Source organism: Trematomus bernacchii, unplaced genomic scaffold (assembly GCF_902827165.1).
Source record: "Trematomus bernacchii unplaced genomic scaffold, fTreBer1.1, whole genome shotgun sequence".
In the NCBI taxonomy this organism is placed as follows: domain Eukaryota; kingdom Metazoa; phylum Chordata; class Actinopteri; order Perciformes; family Nototheniidae; genus Trematomus; species Trematomus bernacchii.
This window is the reverse complement of record NW_022987686.1, coordinates 350,895-369,356: the sequence shown is the minus strand read 5'-3', so window position 1 is coordinate 369,356 and position 18,462 is coordinate 350,895. Positions and strand designations below refer to the sequence as shown.

The window sequence follows — 18,462 nt, the reverse complement described above, 5'->3', positions numbered from 1 at the left end:
ATAGCACGGTTCCCCAGTACATACAAACTGCCGAATGCTAACTTGCATATGTTGGGCGATTTGCACAATTAGTTGAATTAATGAATAGAAACAAAATGGCTTGGCCGATTTGGTGATTTTGGAGTGCTTTTGGAGGTTATTGAGAATGTTGAATCAATTTCTAAAATGTTTAGGATAAAAAATTGCACTTTTGTGTCCCCTAAAACTTTAAAATCGACACAAAATTCATCAAAATCCGCCCACCCAAGAGTACAAATATGGCCACTTTCTCGTTAAAACTGCCATTTTTTATCCTGGAATTGTCAGAAATGTATTCAACATCTTCAATAACATCCAAAACCACTCCAACACGGTCCAAATCAGCCTAGCCATTTTTTAACTATTGCTAGCTTTTCCAACTATATGCTAATTAATGCAACTAATTGTGCATATTGCCCAACATATGCAAGTTAGCATCCGGCAGTGTCTATGTGCTGGGGACCCTTACTTTCTATTCTAACATAACATAACAAACAGACTATAATTGGACGGTCACTTTTCCATCCCTCTCCTCTCGTACCTGCAGCTCTGTGATCCAGGTGCAGTGCCAGTAGGACTGAGCCGTCAACTTCACAAAGAACTCCCGCTCGGGTCTGCCCTTCATGGGTGGAGGCGGGGGGGCGTCAGGTGGGGCGTCCGGAGCGGGGGGGACAGGGATGGGAGCGGGAGGTTCGCCCCATCGCCAGTGGAGGATCTTCTGGACGCGCCCTGTGATTAGCTGACACTAGAGGGGGAATAACACTCACTGATCAATACTTGGAAGTGTGTTCTGATCATGTGGACTATTTTTTATTTCACGTATATTTGATACCTCAGCACCTTTCAAATAATACATTGGGAGTTTCTATGTAATCTTTTTATTTATTTTTTGGGAAGTACTATTACAAATCTTGTGAAATTATATTATGCACACTTATTCGTTCAAAGGGAAAAACAAACTGATCAAATACAATGGTGAATACGTTTTTTCGATGTGTGGGTTTCATCTACGTTGACATGATATAATGTAATTATTTATTCTCATGTTATAATATAGAGACTTTAAAGTGTTGTCCTGGGGAGGAAGAATTCCCAATTAGGAATAGTTGGACTGACACTGATTGGTCCCTGTGAATCACATGGTACACATAGTTCTGAATCAGATAAAAACAGGTTTTAATTAAATTAGGAGCTTCTCACCGTGCATCGCGGACACAGCCACTCTCCGTTGGGGATCTCGGGCAGCGGGGGGTTCAGGCAGTGGATGTGGTACGAGGAGGTGCAGGTGTCGCAGCACAGCAGCTCTCCTCCGTCTTTACACACCCGACAGAACTCCATGTGGTCGTCATCCTCCTCCTCGGCGCCGACGGGGATCCCCACCCTGCCCTCAGATATCACCCGTTCCTCGCTGTCCTCCTCGAAATCCTCAAAGTCCTCGTCCTTCGCCTCCCACTGGATCCCCTCTTTTTCCTGGGGGAAAGGAAATATCGATTCATTCAGATGAGTTCAACCTTAAGAATAACTGGTTTTGTCAACGGAAATTAACAGTCAAGGTCGATCCAGGTGATAGCTTGGATTTTTATAGTAGAAATGACAGAAAACATAAGAAAAAAAGCATAGCAATCCCAGGCCTTGCAGGATTATTTGAAGGGAAAAACAGCCGGACTTACTCAACACTTTTTAGCATGTTAGCTTATATTTAGCATGTTTGATGTCTCCTTGTTCTGTGCAGCAATGCCTATTTCTGAGTAAGGTATGTTGGTAAGGAGATATAAAGACAAATCTGTAGGAAAGTAAGTATAAGCTGAGGGGTTTTCTGCAGAAAAAGATGGGTAATTGATTTAACTTCTGGTCCCTCTTTTACAAACGTAATTAGCGAACATCACATACACAAAGATGGCAAATCTTGACAGCCACATGCATCAGAAATTGAGGAGAATTCTCTCATATAGAAACAGGAAGAAAGTACTGAAAATCGGCAGCTGGTAATAAGTCTACGTCGATATATAACAAAAGCTTAATTTTGCCAGGATCTTAACAATGTATTTGTTTAAACAGTGTGTCTATACCATGAAAACTATCCAGTCAAATGCACAAAGTTTCTTTGTGTAAGTATTTTTCCACTAAAAACCCCTGAAGTCTACTTCAAACGCAGCTAACAGAACAGTGCATGTTTATTGAGCTGTGTCATGGTAACCAAAAGAATGAGCAATGGGTTTTTTTGTGACAATACTGAATAGATGTACACCTACAACACCACTTCAATTATCCGTCTTTGTCTGAAAGCAGCTACAAAACCTCTATTCATCCAGTGCTCAGACAAAGTAAAAACAAACCACTTTGAACTGTTTTTTCTTACGTATCTTTGTCAAATAGACCCTTGAAATACATTTAAAGCTGTTGAGCAAGAACATAAATCTCAAGTAGGAAAAGTTTTTGTTGTACTCACGCAGTGCGGGCAGCTCCACTTGCCCTCGGGGGCTTTGTCCAGCTCGGGCTCGAGGCAGACGAGGTGGTACGCTCGAGGACAGGTGTCACACAGAATGATCTCCCCCCCCCTGCTGACACACCTCGCAGTAGTCCTGGTGGTCCGTCTCGTAGCCGTCGGCCCCCTCCTCCTCCCCGGGGACTGCAGGGACGAGCCCAGACAAGTCTGAAAATGATGATGAAAGTGTATCAACTATCAGGATATTTCGGACAGAATACTACGATATTGCTATGATTTTTTAGGGTTAACAGTTCAAATAAGATGTTTGATAAAAAATAATGATCAGAAATGTGGATATAAAGGCTTAGTGGATAAAGATATACAATCTAAGTTAGAAAATTACATGATTTTACTTAAATACAGCCAGAAAACACCAAAAACTAAGGCCATATTTAGTCTCATATACAAATGTATCGATATAATATCAATGCCCAGCTCTAATTGTGCGTATAACTGGCAGGAAGTGCTTGTACTTTTCTTCTTCTTCTTGGCAGGCCGCCCTGGCTTGTTCTTCTTGACGCGGCCCGAGCTGTCGGAGCGAACCGAGGAGCTGTGAACGCTCGAGTCCTCCTGCTCCGACTCCTCCTCGTCCAGGTCCTCGCTCTGAAGGGAACACAGGCAGAGTCAAGGAAAGAAAGGAAAGAGGTGACAGGTAACCGAAACAGGAAAAAGAATAACGTGGAAGTAAGACAGGAGTTTTGTACTCACTGAGCAACTCTTCTTCCTCTTGGCACCTATGGGCGATAGTTTGATACGAATGGGTGCCATCTTTTTAGCCTTTGCTGCAGCCTTTTTCTTGTCTGCCACTCGAGGACTTTTACTGCGCTTTTTGAAGCCAGGGCCTGGATAGAAAAGATCATAATACAATTAATACATTACATTACATTGCATTTAGCTGACGCTTTTATCCAAAGCGACTTACAATAAGTGCATTCGACCAAGAAGATACAAATTTGAAGAAAACAGAATCATATAAGTACATCAGGTTTCATAGAGCCAAAACATTTCAAGTGCTACTCAACTGGCTTTAGATAAGCCAGTCCTTTATTAGTATATAAGTGCTTTGTTAGTATGTAAGTGCTTTGTTAGTATGTAAGTGCTTAGTTAGTAATTCTATCGCTTGAAGTGGAGTCGAAAGAGATTAGTTTTTAGTCTGTACCGGAAGATGTGTAAGCTTTCTGCTGTCCTGATGTCAATGGGGAGCTCATTCCACCATTTTGGACCCAGGATAGCAAACCGACGTGTTTTTGCTGATGGGAACTTGGGTCCCCCTCGCAGTGAGGCTGCAGCGAGCCGTTTGGCTGATGCCGAGCGGAGTGCACGTGCTGGGGTGTATGGTTTAACCATGTCCTGGATGTAGGAAGGGCCCGATCCATTCACATCATGGTACGCAAGTACCAGTGTCTTGAAGTGGATTCTAGCAGTTACTGGAAGCCAGTGAAGGGAGCGGAGGAGCGGCGTGGTGTGGGAACATTTAGGAAGGTTGAAGACCAGACGAGCCGCTGCATTCTGGATGAGCTGCAGAGGTCGGATGGCACATGCAGGTAGACCAGCCAGGAGGGAGTTGCAGTAGTCTAGGCGTGAGATGACGAGAGCCTGGACCAGAAGCTGCGTCGCTTTCTGGGTCAGGAGGGGACGTATCCTCCTGATGTTGTAAAGAGTGTATCTGCAGCAGCGGGTTGTAGCAGCGATGTTTGCGGTGAAGAACAGTTTGTTATCTAGGGTCACACCCAGATTCCTTGCAGTCTGAGTCGGGGAAACAACAGAGGGGCCGATGTTGATTGTTAGGTCAAGAGTGGGACAATCTTTTCCCGGAAGAAAAAGCAGTTCAGTCTTGTCAAGGTTGAGCTTGAGGTGGTGAGCAGACATCCACTGAGAGATGTCTGCTAGACAAGCAGAGATGCGTGCGACAACCTGGGTTTCATGGTAATATGCCATAAAATAATAACAAAGTTTAAACACAGGATTAAGAGTGAATCAGTTTCTTTTCTTATATTAGAATGTAAACAAACATCAGCTGTTCACATGACACCAGCATGTGTTCAAGATGATTATTGGTACATGTCATGAGCCTCTGAGGTCAGTTTTAACTGGATATCAACAATTTAATACGTTATTCATATCAATAAAGACTGTGTCCACGTGCTTCATTTTACTTCTGCTTTTCTACTTAAAAACACTCCAAACTGGCACAAAATCTGAAGGGATGACCCCTGACCTTTGCCCTCTTTCGTCTTGGCCTTCCTGATGGGTGGGGGCGGTGGCGGTGGAGGCGGTTCAGGCGAGGCGTTGGCGGCGGAGACCTGCTCGGCGACAGCGATGGCGGCCGCTGCTGCTGCCGCGGTGACGGCAGCGGCGTTGCCCTTGAAGGGGTTGTTGGTGCTGAACTCCCTCCACTTGGCCCCCAGGATGGTCATCATCTTCGACATGGGGATCTTAGGATTCGTCTTGGCTATCATCGGCCTGGGGAGAGAGGTTAGGATTCATTCAAGTGCTTTGAAAAGAGAAGAAATATAAGCAAAACATAGAAATCTGGATAACATTTCACTTTATTATAAGACCTGTCGGTTTTCTAGTATTGTTGACCCATACTTATTTAGGCATTTTAGCCTTTTTATCTGCACTGTCCTTTTGCTGTAACGTCAATTTCTCGAGTGTGGGGTGAAAAATAGGATTACTGATCTGTCTGCAGTGTTGTGCAGATTTATAACAGTTTTTGCAAGATTCCTAATTTCAGAAGATATATGTAATATTGGCCGTTTTACTTTTACTGACCACTGACTCCTCACTCCCTTTAATGAGCAGGTAGGGGCATTTCCGGCAATGGGCTAAGTTAAGAAAAATAAAACATACCTAGTAAATGCAGAGCGCAAAAACTGACATCCATAGAAAGTTTGGTATCATATTAAACAGCAGCATGTGCAGATTAATTCCATACCCAATATATGTGACGATCCGCTTAAAGGGGACCTATCATGCAAAATGCACTTTTGTACGTCTTTTATACATGAATATGTGTCCCCGGTGTTCCAGGGAACTCACCAAGTGTCAGAAAACACAACCCTCTCTATTTTCCTCCATACCCAAATCTCTAAAGGCCCTTACACACCAGGCCGATATCGGCCGTCTTGGGTTGTCTGGCGACAACGCGTTCCTTGTCGCCCAAAGTCAATTTGGTGTGTCCCGAACCCTCGGCCGTGACACGCCTTATTTGGCCTTTCACGGTCGACACCATGTTGAATCGGCCGGGTGTTGGACACAAGCTATCGGGCCAAGAAACCACTCTGATCAGCTGTTCAGCTAGCAAATGAGAAGCGAAACGGAAGTGAGGGACGTAAACAAACGATTTAAGAAGGCACAGGACAGCAGCTAAACACCAGCAGGTGATACTTAAAGACATCAAACATAGCCCTTAAATGTCCTCTCTTACCTCCCACACATAGCAGGGACATCTCTGATATCGGCGGGAGCGTCCCCGGCTGTCCTCTGCTGAGAGCTCCGTGATTTGTTTGGTCAAGTCCGGTTTTTCATCTCATCGTAAATTTAGCAAGAAGTGGCCATTATTACATTGCTGACTCAATAAACTACACACCCGCCAGAACACTGCGATCATCAGATGCAGGTCTATTAACTGTGATTTTATAGTATGTCTGCACTTTATGTGCTCATTTCATCATTCATGTATTTTTATATTCTAAAACATGTTTTTGATGGACGAGAGTGAAAATGGAACGCACACGCTATTTGTTTGTTTATATCAGTCTGTTCTTCTTCTCTGTCTTCCGGTTGTTGCCTATTTTGAATGACGAATACACACTACCGCCGCCTGCTGGTAAGGAGAGTTATTGCCACTCACGCATGCGCAGTTCGTACGTGCTCGGCTGAAGTCTTTGCGGTGATTTCCAGTGCGACTCACGGCCAAGACGCAGGAGAACTCGTCGATGGAACTGTCGGTGTCGGCGAGTTCTCTGGTGACTGCCTGGTGTGTCAGGGCCTTAAAAAAGGGGCTGCAACGGATCTGATAAAAACTGATCCAGATTTGAACACTGTCCTGACGTCAGGACAGTGGCGCTACGGCTATTGGGCCAACTCCACCAATCAGGAGGAGACAGCCACGGCCATTGCCGTTCGAAAGCGCTGGAGACGCTGTAGTACATATGCCAGGCCTGTAGATGGTGCTGTTCTCACTGAATCTGCCCTTGCAAAAACAGAGCTAAAAAATGTCAAATTGAGCAAAATGAGGCATGGCTAAAATGCATGATCTGTTTGGTATTTTGGAAAAAAAAAAGTATAAATATGCCTTATATAGGTATGGTCCTACACTATATTATTCAAATATAGCATGATAGGTCCACTTTAAGTTTGGCACAATTTCCCACCATCTTGACGGTAAGGAAGCCAGGAGGGACATTGGAGTGAGATTCAATTTGTTTTTGTTTGGAGGGCACAGGAAGACACTTTCAGTTTAGTTTTCTACTACAGCTCAGTCTGCCAGTGGAGCAGAGACAGCCAAATAACATCCCAGCATATAGAAGTGGACATAATGGACTACTTCATGTTATCAGAGTGAAAGCAGGTATGAGTCAGACAGAGAGGCCGAGGCTCAGCACAGCTAGCAGGATGATAAAGACACAGCTGTCAGGGAGACAGAGGCGGCCCACGCCACATGTTTCTGTGTTTATCTGCTGCTGGGAGCTTCACTATGGACGGTTTGTGTTGCCAGTGTAGAAGGAGGCTTAAGCTAGTCTAAAAGATGCCAGTTTTCATTTACTCCTCGAGTACCTGTGTATCTCGGACCTGAGAAGTACTACAAACAAGCTCACACTCTACACTAATGAAACAAACCAACTTCTCTGTCATAAAGGGTGTAGACATTCGGCTTGTACGGCTTTTTTAAATTAAAACACTTTAAAAGGGGCCTAAACCAAAGATTGCCCAGACCCTTGAAGCCTTTGTAATCACATCTAAACTGGCACTATAATTGTAAAAACATTACATTTACAAAATTCCTTTACCAACAGCTTTGTTTGTTTATCAAGGAGTTTAATCAAATTCAAACGTAATCCAACAATTAAAATTGAGCATTTACCAAGCTTTCCAAAACGTTGTACTAACTCGGGTTATAACTCACAATCAGCAAAAAATTCTTATATCCCTTCAAGACCGACAAAATAATGACAACTATGAAAACCAAACACCAAATCCTGCTCATGTAAAACGAGTACTTCAACACAAACACGCTCTTTTGAAAATAAAAAATGCTTAGCTGGATGGTAACATGTGAACATAGAATGGCTTTAACTCCATCACAGTGCCAACAAACATGACTTCTATAGGAGGTCAGCGTGTCTGTTGCCAACAGCTATATCCATAAGTCTACATAAACACCATGTGAAAACAGGAGACCATACTGCACCTCATGAACTGGCTGAAGGCTTTGTAGTTGGTGAGCTCCCCGTAGTCCTCCTCTGTGAAGGTATGATCAACATCCTCCAGACTCCACTCCTTCGCCAGCTGTGCCGACGTCTTCTGCTCTATAGGCTGATGAGGAGAAACCAACGATCAGAATCATAACATATTTGACTATTACCATAATATGACTTTTATGATTCATTATTTACCTTCGTAGTTTCCTCCTGACTGCTGTCTCGGTCCCCGTCGACTTTTTTCTTCTTCTTAGTTTTCTTCTCCTTCCTTTCTTTATGTTTCTTCTTTTTCTTTTTCTCCCCGGATCCATAGTCGCTGGCTACGCTGTCCGAGTTCTCGACGTAGTCTCTTTCTTTTTCTGAGTCTCTCTCTACATCGCTGTCCTGAAGAAAATGAAGATATTAAGAATTAATTTTAAAAGGTGTGACGTGAAAGCCATGAAAAGAAAAAAGCCAAAGCATGACAAACTTACAATCTTCTTGCGTTTTTTAGTTTTGACCGGTTTCCCCTCTTTGTCTTTCTTCTTTGTGTCCTTCTTTTTCTTGGGTCGCCCTTTCTTCTTGCACGGGACCTCTCTGTCGGATATCTCTGCCTCTTCATCTAGGAGCGACGGGGATAAAGGAAGATAGAATCAGATGAGCAATAATCTTCTCAAACGCTTCCCAACACTTAGCTAATCCCTACTGAAGATAATTACACACAATAAAAGCTCCCTGATAGCCGCTGTGTCTTCAGTGACCTCTGACCCCCTCGGAATTGTGACACATGCTTAATTAGATGCAGTGTGTCAGAGGCCTGTAAGTAGAGATGACAGCTGGTGTGGCTGGTTTCATAGCATGGGGATAATTGCCTAATTGGCAATGCGAAAGTGTGACCAGCACCTTTGTAAACAAAGCTGAATGGCAGTCCTATAAACAAAACAAAGAAATCTAGTGTTTTTATATTTTTGTTATTGATGTAAGGGAATACAAATAGAAGGAATACAAATAGTTTGAACTTCCCCCATGTCTTATATAATAGAAGACTCTCAGGCTGAGCGCATCTAAAATACATGACTGTATCTCGGCTGTCATTGCAAATGATGAGAAAATATCAGGCCAGATATTCCCCATGGTGCCGGTGCAATATCACAGCACCAGGGAGGGCAATTTAACCTGCAACCTGACCTGGCTTGAAGTAGAAACAGAGAAATAGCAACAGCTTCAAAAGACAAAATGCAGCAAAGCGTTAAAGCATAACCAAAATACGGGCTGCGGTTTGAACTGAGCGGTTTGTATAGACTATTCTGCAGTTTCTATTATATTCTGTTTCTATTATATTCTATTTTATTGTATTTACTATGTTATCTGTTTTATTGTGTTGCACTGTTGGAGGAGCCGGTGACCTAAGATTTTCATTGTCATAACTACACTGTAGCTATGCACACATGACAATAAAAGCCTTGAAACTTGAAACCTTGAACAACCAGACTTTGATTAGGATACATTTTGTCTGATTTTATTGTCTGCGTGCCTTTGTTGGTGAGCTCCAACCACCACTATAGCTGCAGCATTAACACCACCACCACCTCCTCCTCCTCCTCACTCCCACCCAGACTAACCCACACCGCGTATCCGTGCAGCGCGTAGCCGCCAATGACGCTCCGGGGCCGGCTGCATTACACACGCAGAGCCGGTGATTCAGAGGCCGCCGGTGGGACGGTGCGGTGAACCGGAGCGACTTCTTTCCCGCTCTGCTATTCCCTCATGGGGACCCCCGACCACCGCCGTGACCGCTGCTCAGGGGTCGGGACGGGGTTAAGGAAAGGAAGCACGACACTCATTTATCGGTCTGACACGGCATGGCGGCGGGACCGGAGCTAATTAAGACTTAAGACAAAGCAGTGCATGCTGACTGTGATATGCATACAGGAAAATGCACTTGTGCCTTCCTTATCTTGAGTTAATTTACATTTCTCCCCACAACAGCTCTACTTTGCACAATTGTAATGGATATTTAATCCAATGTCAACATGTTTTTGTATATTTCTGTAGTGGAATTGTATATTGTAGAGTACTCAAATTATTCAGTAGCCTATGTTCTGTGTACTGTGTTTAATTTAGATTCTCTAGCAGTGTGTGTCTTTTCCATTGTAATTGTGTATACATTTGCTGTTAATGTTCATTTTCTTTGTATTTTATTGTATCTTAAATATGTTTAATTAATGTGTAATGCTTGACAACAACATTTTCCAATTTGGGATGAATAAAGTATCTTTCTATCTCATGACATCTCCACATTTACGTTTCTGTGTCACGTCTGCATCGCTTTTAGCCACAATATTAGTAGTTATTATATGTTTTATGAATAAACTGCAACCTTAGGGCTGCTGCACTGCTATTTTTGACTTCTGCTGTTGCAATGTGGTTAACCAGCCACTACTTTCTGCACCCTTTACTTCCACTGTCTGCAACCCTGTGCAGCTTCACTGTACACAGAATCTTCCAGAATTATATGCATTCAACATAGTATAGCTCCTGATATAGGGGCTAAAACACCATGTTCTGTTGGCTATACACTCAATTAATAAACACGTTGTACTGCTAATTAGTAGGCTTGCATGCTAAGCTAATAGAGGGAGCTAAACAGTCACACCTCTGTCCTGGAAGTGAGCAGCAAGCAGCAGCTTTGTTGACCAGTCAGAGGGACAATAAGGGAAGGGGGGCAAGTGTGTCTGTTTGACACTATCACCAGCTTTCATGTCTGCACAGCAAAACGCTTCTGGAGATTGGTATCACAATATATATAGCCTCCGGCCAGGGGACTCCATGTTTTTGCCTCGCCGTGAGCTTTTTAACCCTTCAGGGCGACCTTATTCTTACCTTGCTTATTTACATGCTTACATGTCTGGGAGCTGTCAAAAAAATGAGGATTTGGGGGACAAACAAGCAGCAACTTTTCCATGCAGAAGTGAGCTTGTGACGAAAGGCAGCGGTGACAAGTTTAGTTTTAAACTTTGTTGGGATGAGCTGGAGGTGAAGAGGAAGTGGAGTGGGAGAAAATGAGAATAAAATAAACAACATTCAGCGTTTTGTGTCAAACTGGAGTTTCTATTTTCCTTTTTAAGCCTCGTTTTTTCCCCTGCCTCTCTAGTTGTAGCAGCAAATATGGCACCCATAACAACATACGGGTGCAATAACAAGGAGTGTAAAGCGGTTTAAAGTGTCTCACTTTTATTTTTTTAATCTGGACTATTTCTATTTTGTATGCGCGCCCCCGTGTCCTCCTCGCTGGTTCTCTCACTGTACCACATAGTGGACCCGGAGAAGCAGATATGGGGAACCACAAACTGCGGACTTCTTCCATTGCCCTTTTCTGCCAAATGTCACTGCTTTGTAAGTGTGTTTTGTATTTGGTTTGCGCGCTCCCGAGCCAGTTTTCTTTACTGTACCTGGCGCGGCTGGTGTTGCAGTTTCCCTTGGAGCCGCCGGCGAGTTTATGTCGCTTGCGTCTAGGTCTCCTTCGTCGTCTTCTTCATCAAAATCTCCTCCCTCGGAATTAACCACCATGCCCTCGTCTTCCTCACAGGACCGGAGAGGAGAGGACATTATATCCCTGTCATTGGTTGCGTCCTCAAAAAAAGCGTTTTCTTGCCCCCGAATGTGTGATATTTATTTAATATTCAAATCGGCACAGGGAAAAAAAAAGTAGGGGGGCGTTTTGAAATATTTTACACCAGAGCAGAGCAACAAAGATGGCCGCCCCTCTTATATTTATTTTTTAACAACCCCCCCAATAAGAAAAAAATCCCCTTACATAAAAAATGGCTGACTATATTATTTCAGAACGCACCCCCCTCCTCCTTTCTCTCTCCCTCTCTCTTTCTCCCTCTGCGCGCCCCCTCCCTCCTTAAAAACGTACACATTGTTACAAGAGAAAGGGGTGTGTGGCTGCATGTAAGTTACATTGTTACTTGTTTGTGTCTTTGCTGTTGCCCCCCCCCTTCCCTCTTTCCTATTTTTCTCCAAGTCCGGATCAGTCACGAATCCGACACACTTGCTGGTGTCACTGTCAAGATCACAAGCACCACTATGTCTCCCTGCATTGCAGAGCCCGACACTAATCTATCAAATATGGCCACCTTATATTCACCGGAGCCCCCACCGTTGTATAAAAATTATTTTGGAGCAGGAGTGTGTGTGTGTGTGTGTGTGTGTGTGTGTGTGTGTGTGTGTGTGTGTGTGTGTGTGTGTGTGTGTGTGTGTGTGTGTGTGTTGGGGAGGGATTGAGAGAGGGGGGGTTGGGAAAATCTGCCGCAGCCATGCCCAGACTTACATCAGATTGTATTGCTTAAAAATTAACTACTTGTGGTGGGGATGGAAACAATTCACGGTATGCAAACTGCAGCCCCCCCTTTATCAAGCATCATAATAACCAGCTCATGTCCATTCTCCATGTCTGATACAGTGGTTTGAAAGCAACACGAGAGATTTAGTGAACTCTTACTGTAAAATGTGGAAGGCAGCATGCAGCTGGATGGCAATAAGGCCATGGGAATCCCTCAACCCAAGCCAGCCCTCAGCGGCTGCTCGGGGCACTTTTGTTTTGACAAAATACATTTTGATTCGCCTTTCACATTTAAAACCTCACAACCGAAAATCGAGGTCATGCTGGAGAAAGTGTGCCAGATAAAATAGGGAAAAGGAACTGAATAGGCCTTGATTTCATTGTGTTTGACTAATTTAATGCAATTATTCTCCGGATAAACGACTGAATGTGCTTCCTTAATGCAGAAAAGATCTTTTATTAGTTATACGAGGCCTTAAATCACATGAATCACATACATATCTCAGCACTTTTGGCAATTTTTTTGTTAATTCTTAGTTAATTCTTGACCTTGAATAACAAAAAATCCTAACAAAACATCAATTTATGAGTAGCTTCAGATTCAATGCATTAAAAGCACACAAGGAGATTAGTCTGAAAAAGCTAGTAATGGGACCTTGGTTTAATAATGTTACTGTTGAATTTAAGACAATTTGACATGTCACAGTAGGGAATAAAATATCAAATTAATAAATGCCGGGTTGATTTCATTATGCTGCTTCAGTTTCAGGGTCATGATGATGTGCACACCCCTCACTGTCACACTGTCATGGGACACTTGTTCATGATATTGGTAACACCTGTGCTGTCAAGAAGCAGCAGCAGCAAGGGATCCATTCAGTGTCTCCATAAAACAAAAAATCTTAAATTATTGATAATAATTCGCACATTTAAAGTGAAACATCTACGGTCATTCAGAGGGTAATTTTCTGTCACTGCATAAAAAGTATGGCTGTTATATTATGTTATTTATTTTTACAATCAATCCTCAATCCCCAAGAAAAAAAATGTAGAATCCTTTGCAACTATATTAAAGTCTTTTTTAACGTATAACTTACAATACATGTGTAGGCCTACTACATAGCTTATTCATAATGTTACTCTATAAATCAATTATCAGGTCATTAGACACAGCTGGCCATACTTAACGAGTGACTAAACGTACCTTAACTTAATTAAAAATGTAACTTCTGTTCTGTGTTTCAATGTTTTACATATTTATGCACTTTTAATGCTTTTGCAAGCTGGCACTACTTTAGTGTTGAATAAAACATGAATTAAACCCTTAAATGAAACCATTCAACACCCAAATAACACGTAAAATAACTCAACTGCTAAATTTGTACCCATAATTAAAATATGCAAATGCATTTTAATGTCAGGAGTGAGAGTGTCATTACTTTAATTTCTACTTTTAATGTAAAAAAAATAGGTTTTCTGCATTTCCAGCATAATACATGTAACTGTCTCAGCCTTGGCATTTCACACCAAAAACTGGATATCATGTAAACAAGCATTTTAATGACTCTAGTCTGCTGAGCACACTTCACTGTCTGCAACAGGTGGCTGAACCGCTCCCACAGATGACAAGGGAGGAATTTGTTAGAGTCTGATCCAAGTGCTACATCTGCCAAGTGAGACACGGAGCAATGCAATATATCACATTAGGTGACTGGTGATATGTGTGTATTTCTGTGGGGATGTGATGTGTATTTGTAGCCCTGACTTTGCATTACAAAAAGAGTAAAAATCCCCAAGACTCTCTCATATGCTGCAGGCCCTGACACACTGCACTACTGTGCTGTGGCCACCCCGCCACCCCTCCCCTCCCCATGTCCGTTTGGCAGGGAGACATGTCGAGGATGAGAGGGGAAAGCGCCTCCCCTGGGAGCGGCGCTGTAGCTAACCCAGATTTTATGCAGTGTGACACACAGAGGAAGACACAGGCTCCTGAGCTCCATTCAGAGCTGAGCTGTGAACTGAGGCGACCCGGAGAGCAGATAATGCTTCGATAACGGGCTGGCAGCGGGGGCTGGGGAGGGAAGAAGATGGCTTTACATATCCCAAGGAAGAGCTTTAAGTGAAAGTATGGTCTATTCTCTTTGGGTTTAGTCTTGAATGAGCACTTAATAAATTATAATTATGACTTATTTTGCCCAATGAGATTAGTCTGAGCGAGTGTGGCAAAAGTAGTGCGGAAAGAAGCCATTGGTTTTTTCCTATTTGCCTATAGTGAACTTCTCTCAATTAGCATATTCATCTTTGATTAATAGCCCAAAATTCGGTAATGTGAGGTTACAGTGAACTTGACCTTCGGCCCACAAATTATAATCAGTTCATTCATCAAAAATGCTAAGAAGGATGGTACGGATTTGAGGTCAATGTGTCCTTGACCTTTAACCATCAAAATCTAATCAGTTAATCTTCGAGTCCATGGGGCCATGTGTGCTTGATTTGAAGAAAATCCCTAAGGGCGATGGGACGGACAGATGTATGAGGAGATATGTCTCAAGATAAGGGTTGTGAAAGTATTATCAGGAAACTAAAACATTCTGCTTCACAATATTCTTTTATCACTTTGTTTGAACTGGTCATTAAAAGCAGACCTCGGACAAATGATGACAAGTAAAGATTGCTTCATGTCAATGGGTCATGAGCTAAAGATTTTAAACCACTGTCAATGTTGGATGATTACTGTGTGTCAACCCAAATAAAAGGATGTAATCCAGCACTTTCTATTCACCTCCAGCAGTCACATTGTGATGTCATTGTTGATTTGATCTAAACGCCTCCTCCACAGGATCCCAAACACCATTGGCCATGTAGCTTTTCACACAGTGAGTCAATGGATCCCTGTTGGTCAGAGCCTGTATAGGGAAACAATGTGTCATAAATACATGGGTGAATCAGGAGTTAAGCTAACACATATTCATTGATTGATTATTTTGTCCTATTGATAATAATTTGCGTAAACGATAATGACTTGTTGTATCTGTATCTTATCTAACCTATATTTTCTGGGATCAAGTCATTATGTCTCGTGTTATCATATCTTGTCTTAACTTGTCTTATCTTTACTTCAAAGCCCAGGGATGATTGCGTTTATGGTCTGTGTAATCGTTTGAAACGTAAGTTATTGCATACAAATGTCCTCAGGAGAAACACAGGATGTATTTGGATTTGCTCTTCATCCAGAAACAGTTATATTTGAAATCATTATGTTTAGTCACACAAATAAAAATAACAGCTCCACATTTTACAGGTTTACCTTGTATGAAACAGTCAGTGAAGACCATAACATATTGTTTTATTGTAATGGTTGTATCATTGATAGGTATGTCTTTAAAATCAAACCAGATGTGTGTTCTCAATGTAATTTGACTTGCTTAATTCTAGACCATTATCATTGTACTTCACACCCATTGTGCGTGTTGTAATCCAAGCTTCAACCTTTAAAATTAGGTTTGTAGTTACTTCATAAACTAGCTGACTTGAATAAAACAAGTAATACAAAAAGGCTAGGCCATTTTTAAACCAACAGTTTAAAGTTGAATAGAAACAGACACACTTTCAGTCACAGACAAGTACCTACATGACATATTTTTGGCTCAAATGTGACCAAATAGCCAACAGTCTTGCTTCAAAATACTATGATCTCCCAGTAATTACAGCAGACTTGGCGTCACTTCCAAACGTTAGTTCAAAAGCAGACAAATTGGTCTAATTATAGCTAACGGTCAGGTGTGGAAATGTATCAACTTTAGCCATGAATTCTTACATTTAGAGCTCCTTTCCGTTGTTTGTTGCCTCTTCTTCCAACTTTAATAAACTACCGATGTAATGGCTCACTTAATTTGACATTTTACTGCTAAACCTGAATGTTTTATAATGTTTTACTCCATCACTAGTTTGATGGTGACGTCCCCTTTAAGAAGAAAACACCGGATATTCAGCTTCCGGTTTGGCTGGTCCGTCAGAGAAATCACTCCGTAAGCAAAGAAGAAGAGATTATGGCAACAATGATTGAAGAAAACGGTCCTTCGACTCATGTATGTGTTTTTTATTTCTGTTTTTCATTTAGTATTTGACATGATTGTTCACGCTGTTTGACGTGTCGAAGAGAAAACAATTTTCTTTAAACACATTGAATGGTAATCAAGGCTTCAGTTGCAGCTAAAGTTAGCCGCTAGCTAACGAATAAAATAGCTGTCAGCTGTTAAAACGATGTAACATTAGCCTATAGCAGATTATATTTAGATACATAACACTACATGTAGCATATATAGTATATATCTAAAATGCCAAAGCCGTTATGCAGTTCCCTGAATGCATTTACTAGTAAAACGATTAACTGTAAACACCACATTAGATTTTTACAAGTTGACATAACAATAAAACATGTTTGTTTAACAGCTAACTAATACAAGAATACGCAGATTATTCCACCATTAGATCCAGTGTTAGTTAAGTCTCTTACCTTTCCCCTCTCACCCAGGAGCAGTATCAGGTGTCCCCTTCGTACCAGGCCCGACAGAAACTAGAGGGGCTCCTGAACAAGAACATGAAGATCCGGATGACAGACGGCCGGACTCTGGTCGGGCTCTTCCTCTGCACGGACCGAGACTGCAACGTGATCCTCGGATCTGCTCAGGAGTTCCTCAAATCCTCAGGTAGGTGAACACTGATCAACACATTAACAAACCCAATCCGTTCTGCAGGAAACACTGACATCGGGGTGTCATCCTCAACCTGATTGATGCTGATCAGACAGCATGAAGTGCCCTTTAATGAGCAATTGCATAATAACACTTTTTTTTATGGAGCAACAAAGAGCTTCGCAAAGAGAAACATGAAATAAAAATTCCAAAATGTATGATAAATACTCAAAAGATCTAAGTGACAAAATTACTTAATTATAGATATCCATTTAAAGAAAGTTTTATGGCAATATGTGTGGTCCTTTGTTTTTCTCCCACAATCCTTTTGAAATTCAGATCTGAAATGAAGCTCGATTCACAAGACAGATCTTCAAAATTAGATATTGTGGATTTTCCAAATTCACTGTATACCATACATGTTTTGTTTTGATGTAAACTGGTTGGTGTTTACTTGATTTCCTTATTTTGTTGTCTTCAGACACGTTCTCCCAAGGCGAGCCCCGGGTCCTGGGCCTGGCCATGATCCCCGGTCACCATGTGGTCTCCATCGAGGTGGAGGCAGACAGTTTGGAAGATGTACCAGGATTTGGAGCGAACCATTGATGAAACACTTTCCTGTTTGGATGACGCTCAGTGTGACTGTCTCTCTGAGCCAGCAAAAGGAGAATGGACTTCTTTTGTATGAGGATTTTATCCCTTCACCTTTACTGATGCAGAACTCCTGTGTCCATACTCTGGATTTGTGTGCGTGTGCGTATGTGTGTGTGTGTACAGCAGCTACTTGGGTGTGTGTGTACAGCAGCTACTTGGGTGTGTGTGGTAATCTTGTTTTTTTGTGAATACTTAGCTGTATTTGAGACTTTGTGTTCAATTGTTTTCAACAAAAATAGATAGAAAGTTTGTTGGTCGCTACATTTTTTTAAAAGAGGTTGGAGTTAGAAAGAAATGAAGTAACAAGAATTGTGGTTATGCAAGCGCAATAATAAAATAAGAATGCTTGGAATGAAAAAAACGATATGAATCTGGATCACTTTTTACCCGAAGGCGTCAGGAAATATGATGTAAAAGGAGGGCATGTTTTAACACATTCAATAATAATGCTGCATTGAAATGTAACTTATTTCAGTGTTTATTACAAAATGCAGGGAATTAGGATTTGAAATGTAATATAAGCATTATGCAGTAACCAACTGTAGGACTTAAGGTCAAATATCTGAGGACAAACATCCATCCTACATCTTAATGTCTTTCATTTTTGTAAAGCACTTTGAATTGCCTTGTGTTGAAAGGTGCTATATAAATAAACTTGCCTTGCCTACATCCCAAACACTAATAAAGCTAGTAGCAGCAGGGGGCACTGTTCTGTAGCTGTCATTACAATACATGTAAACACCATGACATCAGGACAAACTTGGATTGTTTCAATATTTTAATAGCTTGAACATGTCAGCTGATTCAGTTTGGCAACAGTCAAATTGATGCCACTTACCGCAAAACCCCTAAAAA

At 41.9% G+C, this 18,462-nt stretch overlaps 2 protein-coding genes across 4 annotated transcripts in view; one reads left to right on the top strand and one right to left on the bottom strand.

Annotated features, from left to right (window-relative positions):
- The window catches only part of chd3 (chromodomain helicase DNA binding protein 3), a 38,578-nt gene extending 26,801 nt beyond the window's left edge, over positions 1–11,777 (bottom strand). The window contains 11 exon segments of the mRNA XM_034136800.1: positions 560–763; positions 1,219–1,488; positions 2,468–2,575; positions 2,577–2,671; positions 2,980–3,109; positions 3,215–3,348; positions 4,725–4,969; positions 7,923–8,047; positions 8,128–8,316; positions 8,406–8,533; positions 11,364–11,777. Coding sequence (XP_033992691.1) covers positions 560–763; positions 1,219–1,488; positions 2,468–2,575; positions 2,577–2,671; positions 2,980–3,109; positions 3,215–3,348; positions 4,725–4,969; positions 7,923–8,047; positions 8,128–8,316; positions 8,406–8,533; positions 11,364–11,520 — 1,785 coding nt within the window. The 5' untranslated portion in view covers positions 11,521–11,777.
- Positions 11,778–16,244: 4,467 nt separating this feature from the next.
- naa38 (N-alpha-acetyltransferase 38, NatC auxiliary subunit) lies at positions 16,245–18,308 on the top strand. Of its 3 annotated transcripts, none has more exons than XM_034136972.1 (3): positions 16,245–16,347; positions 16,794–16,968; positions 17,435–18,308. In XM_034136972.1, the coding sequence occupies exons 1-3, from the start codon at positions 16,309–16,311 to the stop codon at positions 17,557–17,559; spliced, it is 339 nt and encodes a 112-aa protein (XP_033992863.1). In that variant the 5' UTR covers positions 16,245–16,308; the 3' UTR covers positions 17,560–18,308. The 3 variants fall into 3 exon arrangements, with proteins under 3 accessions (XP_033992863.1, XP_033992864.1, XP_033992865.1); XM_034136973.1 differs by having other exon boundaries at positions 16,255–16,347; positions 16,797–16,968; XM_034136974.1 differs by having other exon boundaries at positions 16,256–16,347; positions 16,800–16,968.
- The last annotated feature ends 154 nt before the right edge of the window (positions 18,309–18,462 follow it).

Excerpts from the sequence above, each read along its gene's own strand:
- naa38 (XM_034136972.1), top strand. The coding sequence starts at position 16,309 with ATGGCAACAATGATTGAAGAAAACGGTCCTTCGACTCAT. Across the intron at positions 16,348-16,793 it reads AAAACGGTCCTTCGACTCAT|GAGCAGTATCAGGTGTCCCC; the intron begins GTATGTGTTTTT and ends CCTCTCACCCAG. Across the intron at positions 16,969-17,434 it reads GGAGTTCCTCAAATCCTCAG|ACACGTTCTCCCAAGGCGAG; the intron begins GTAGGTGAACAC and ends TGTTGTCTTCAG.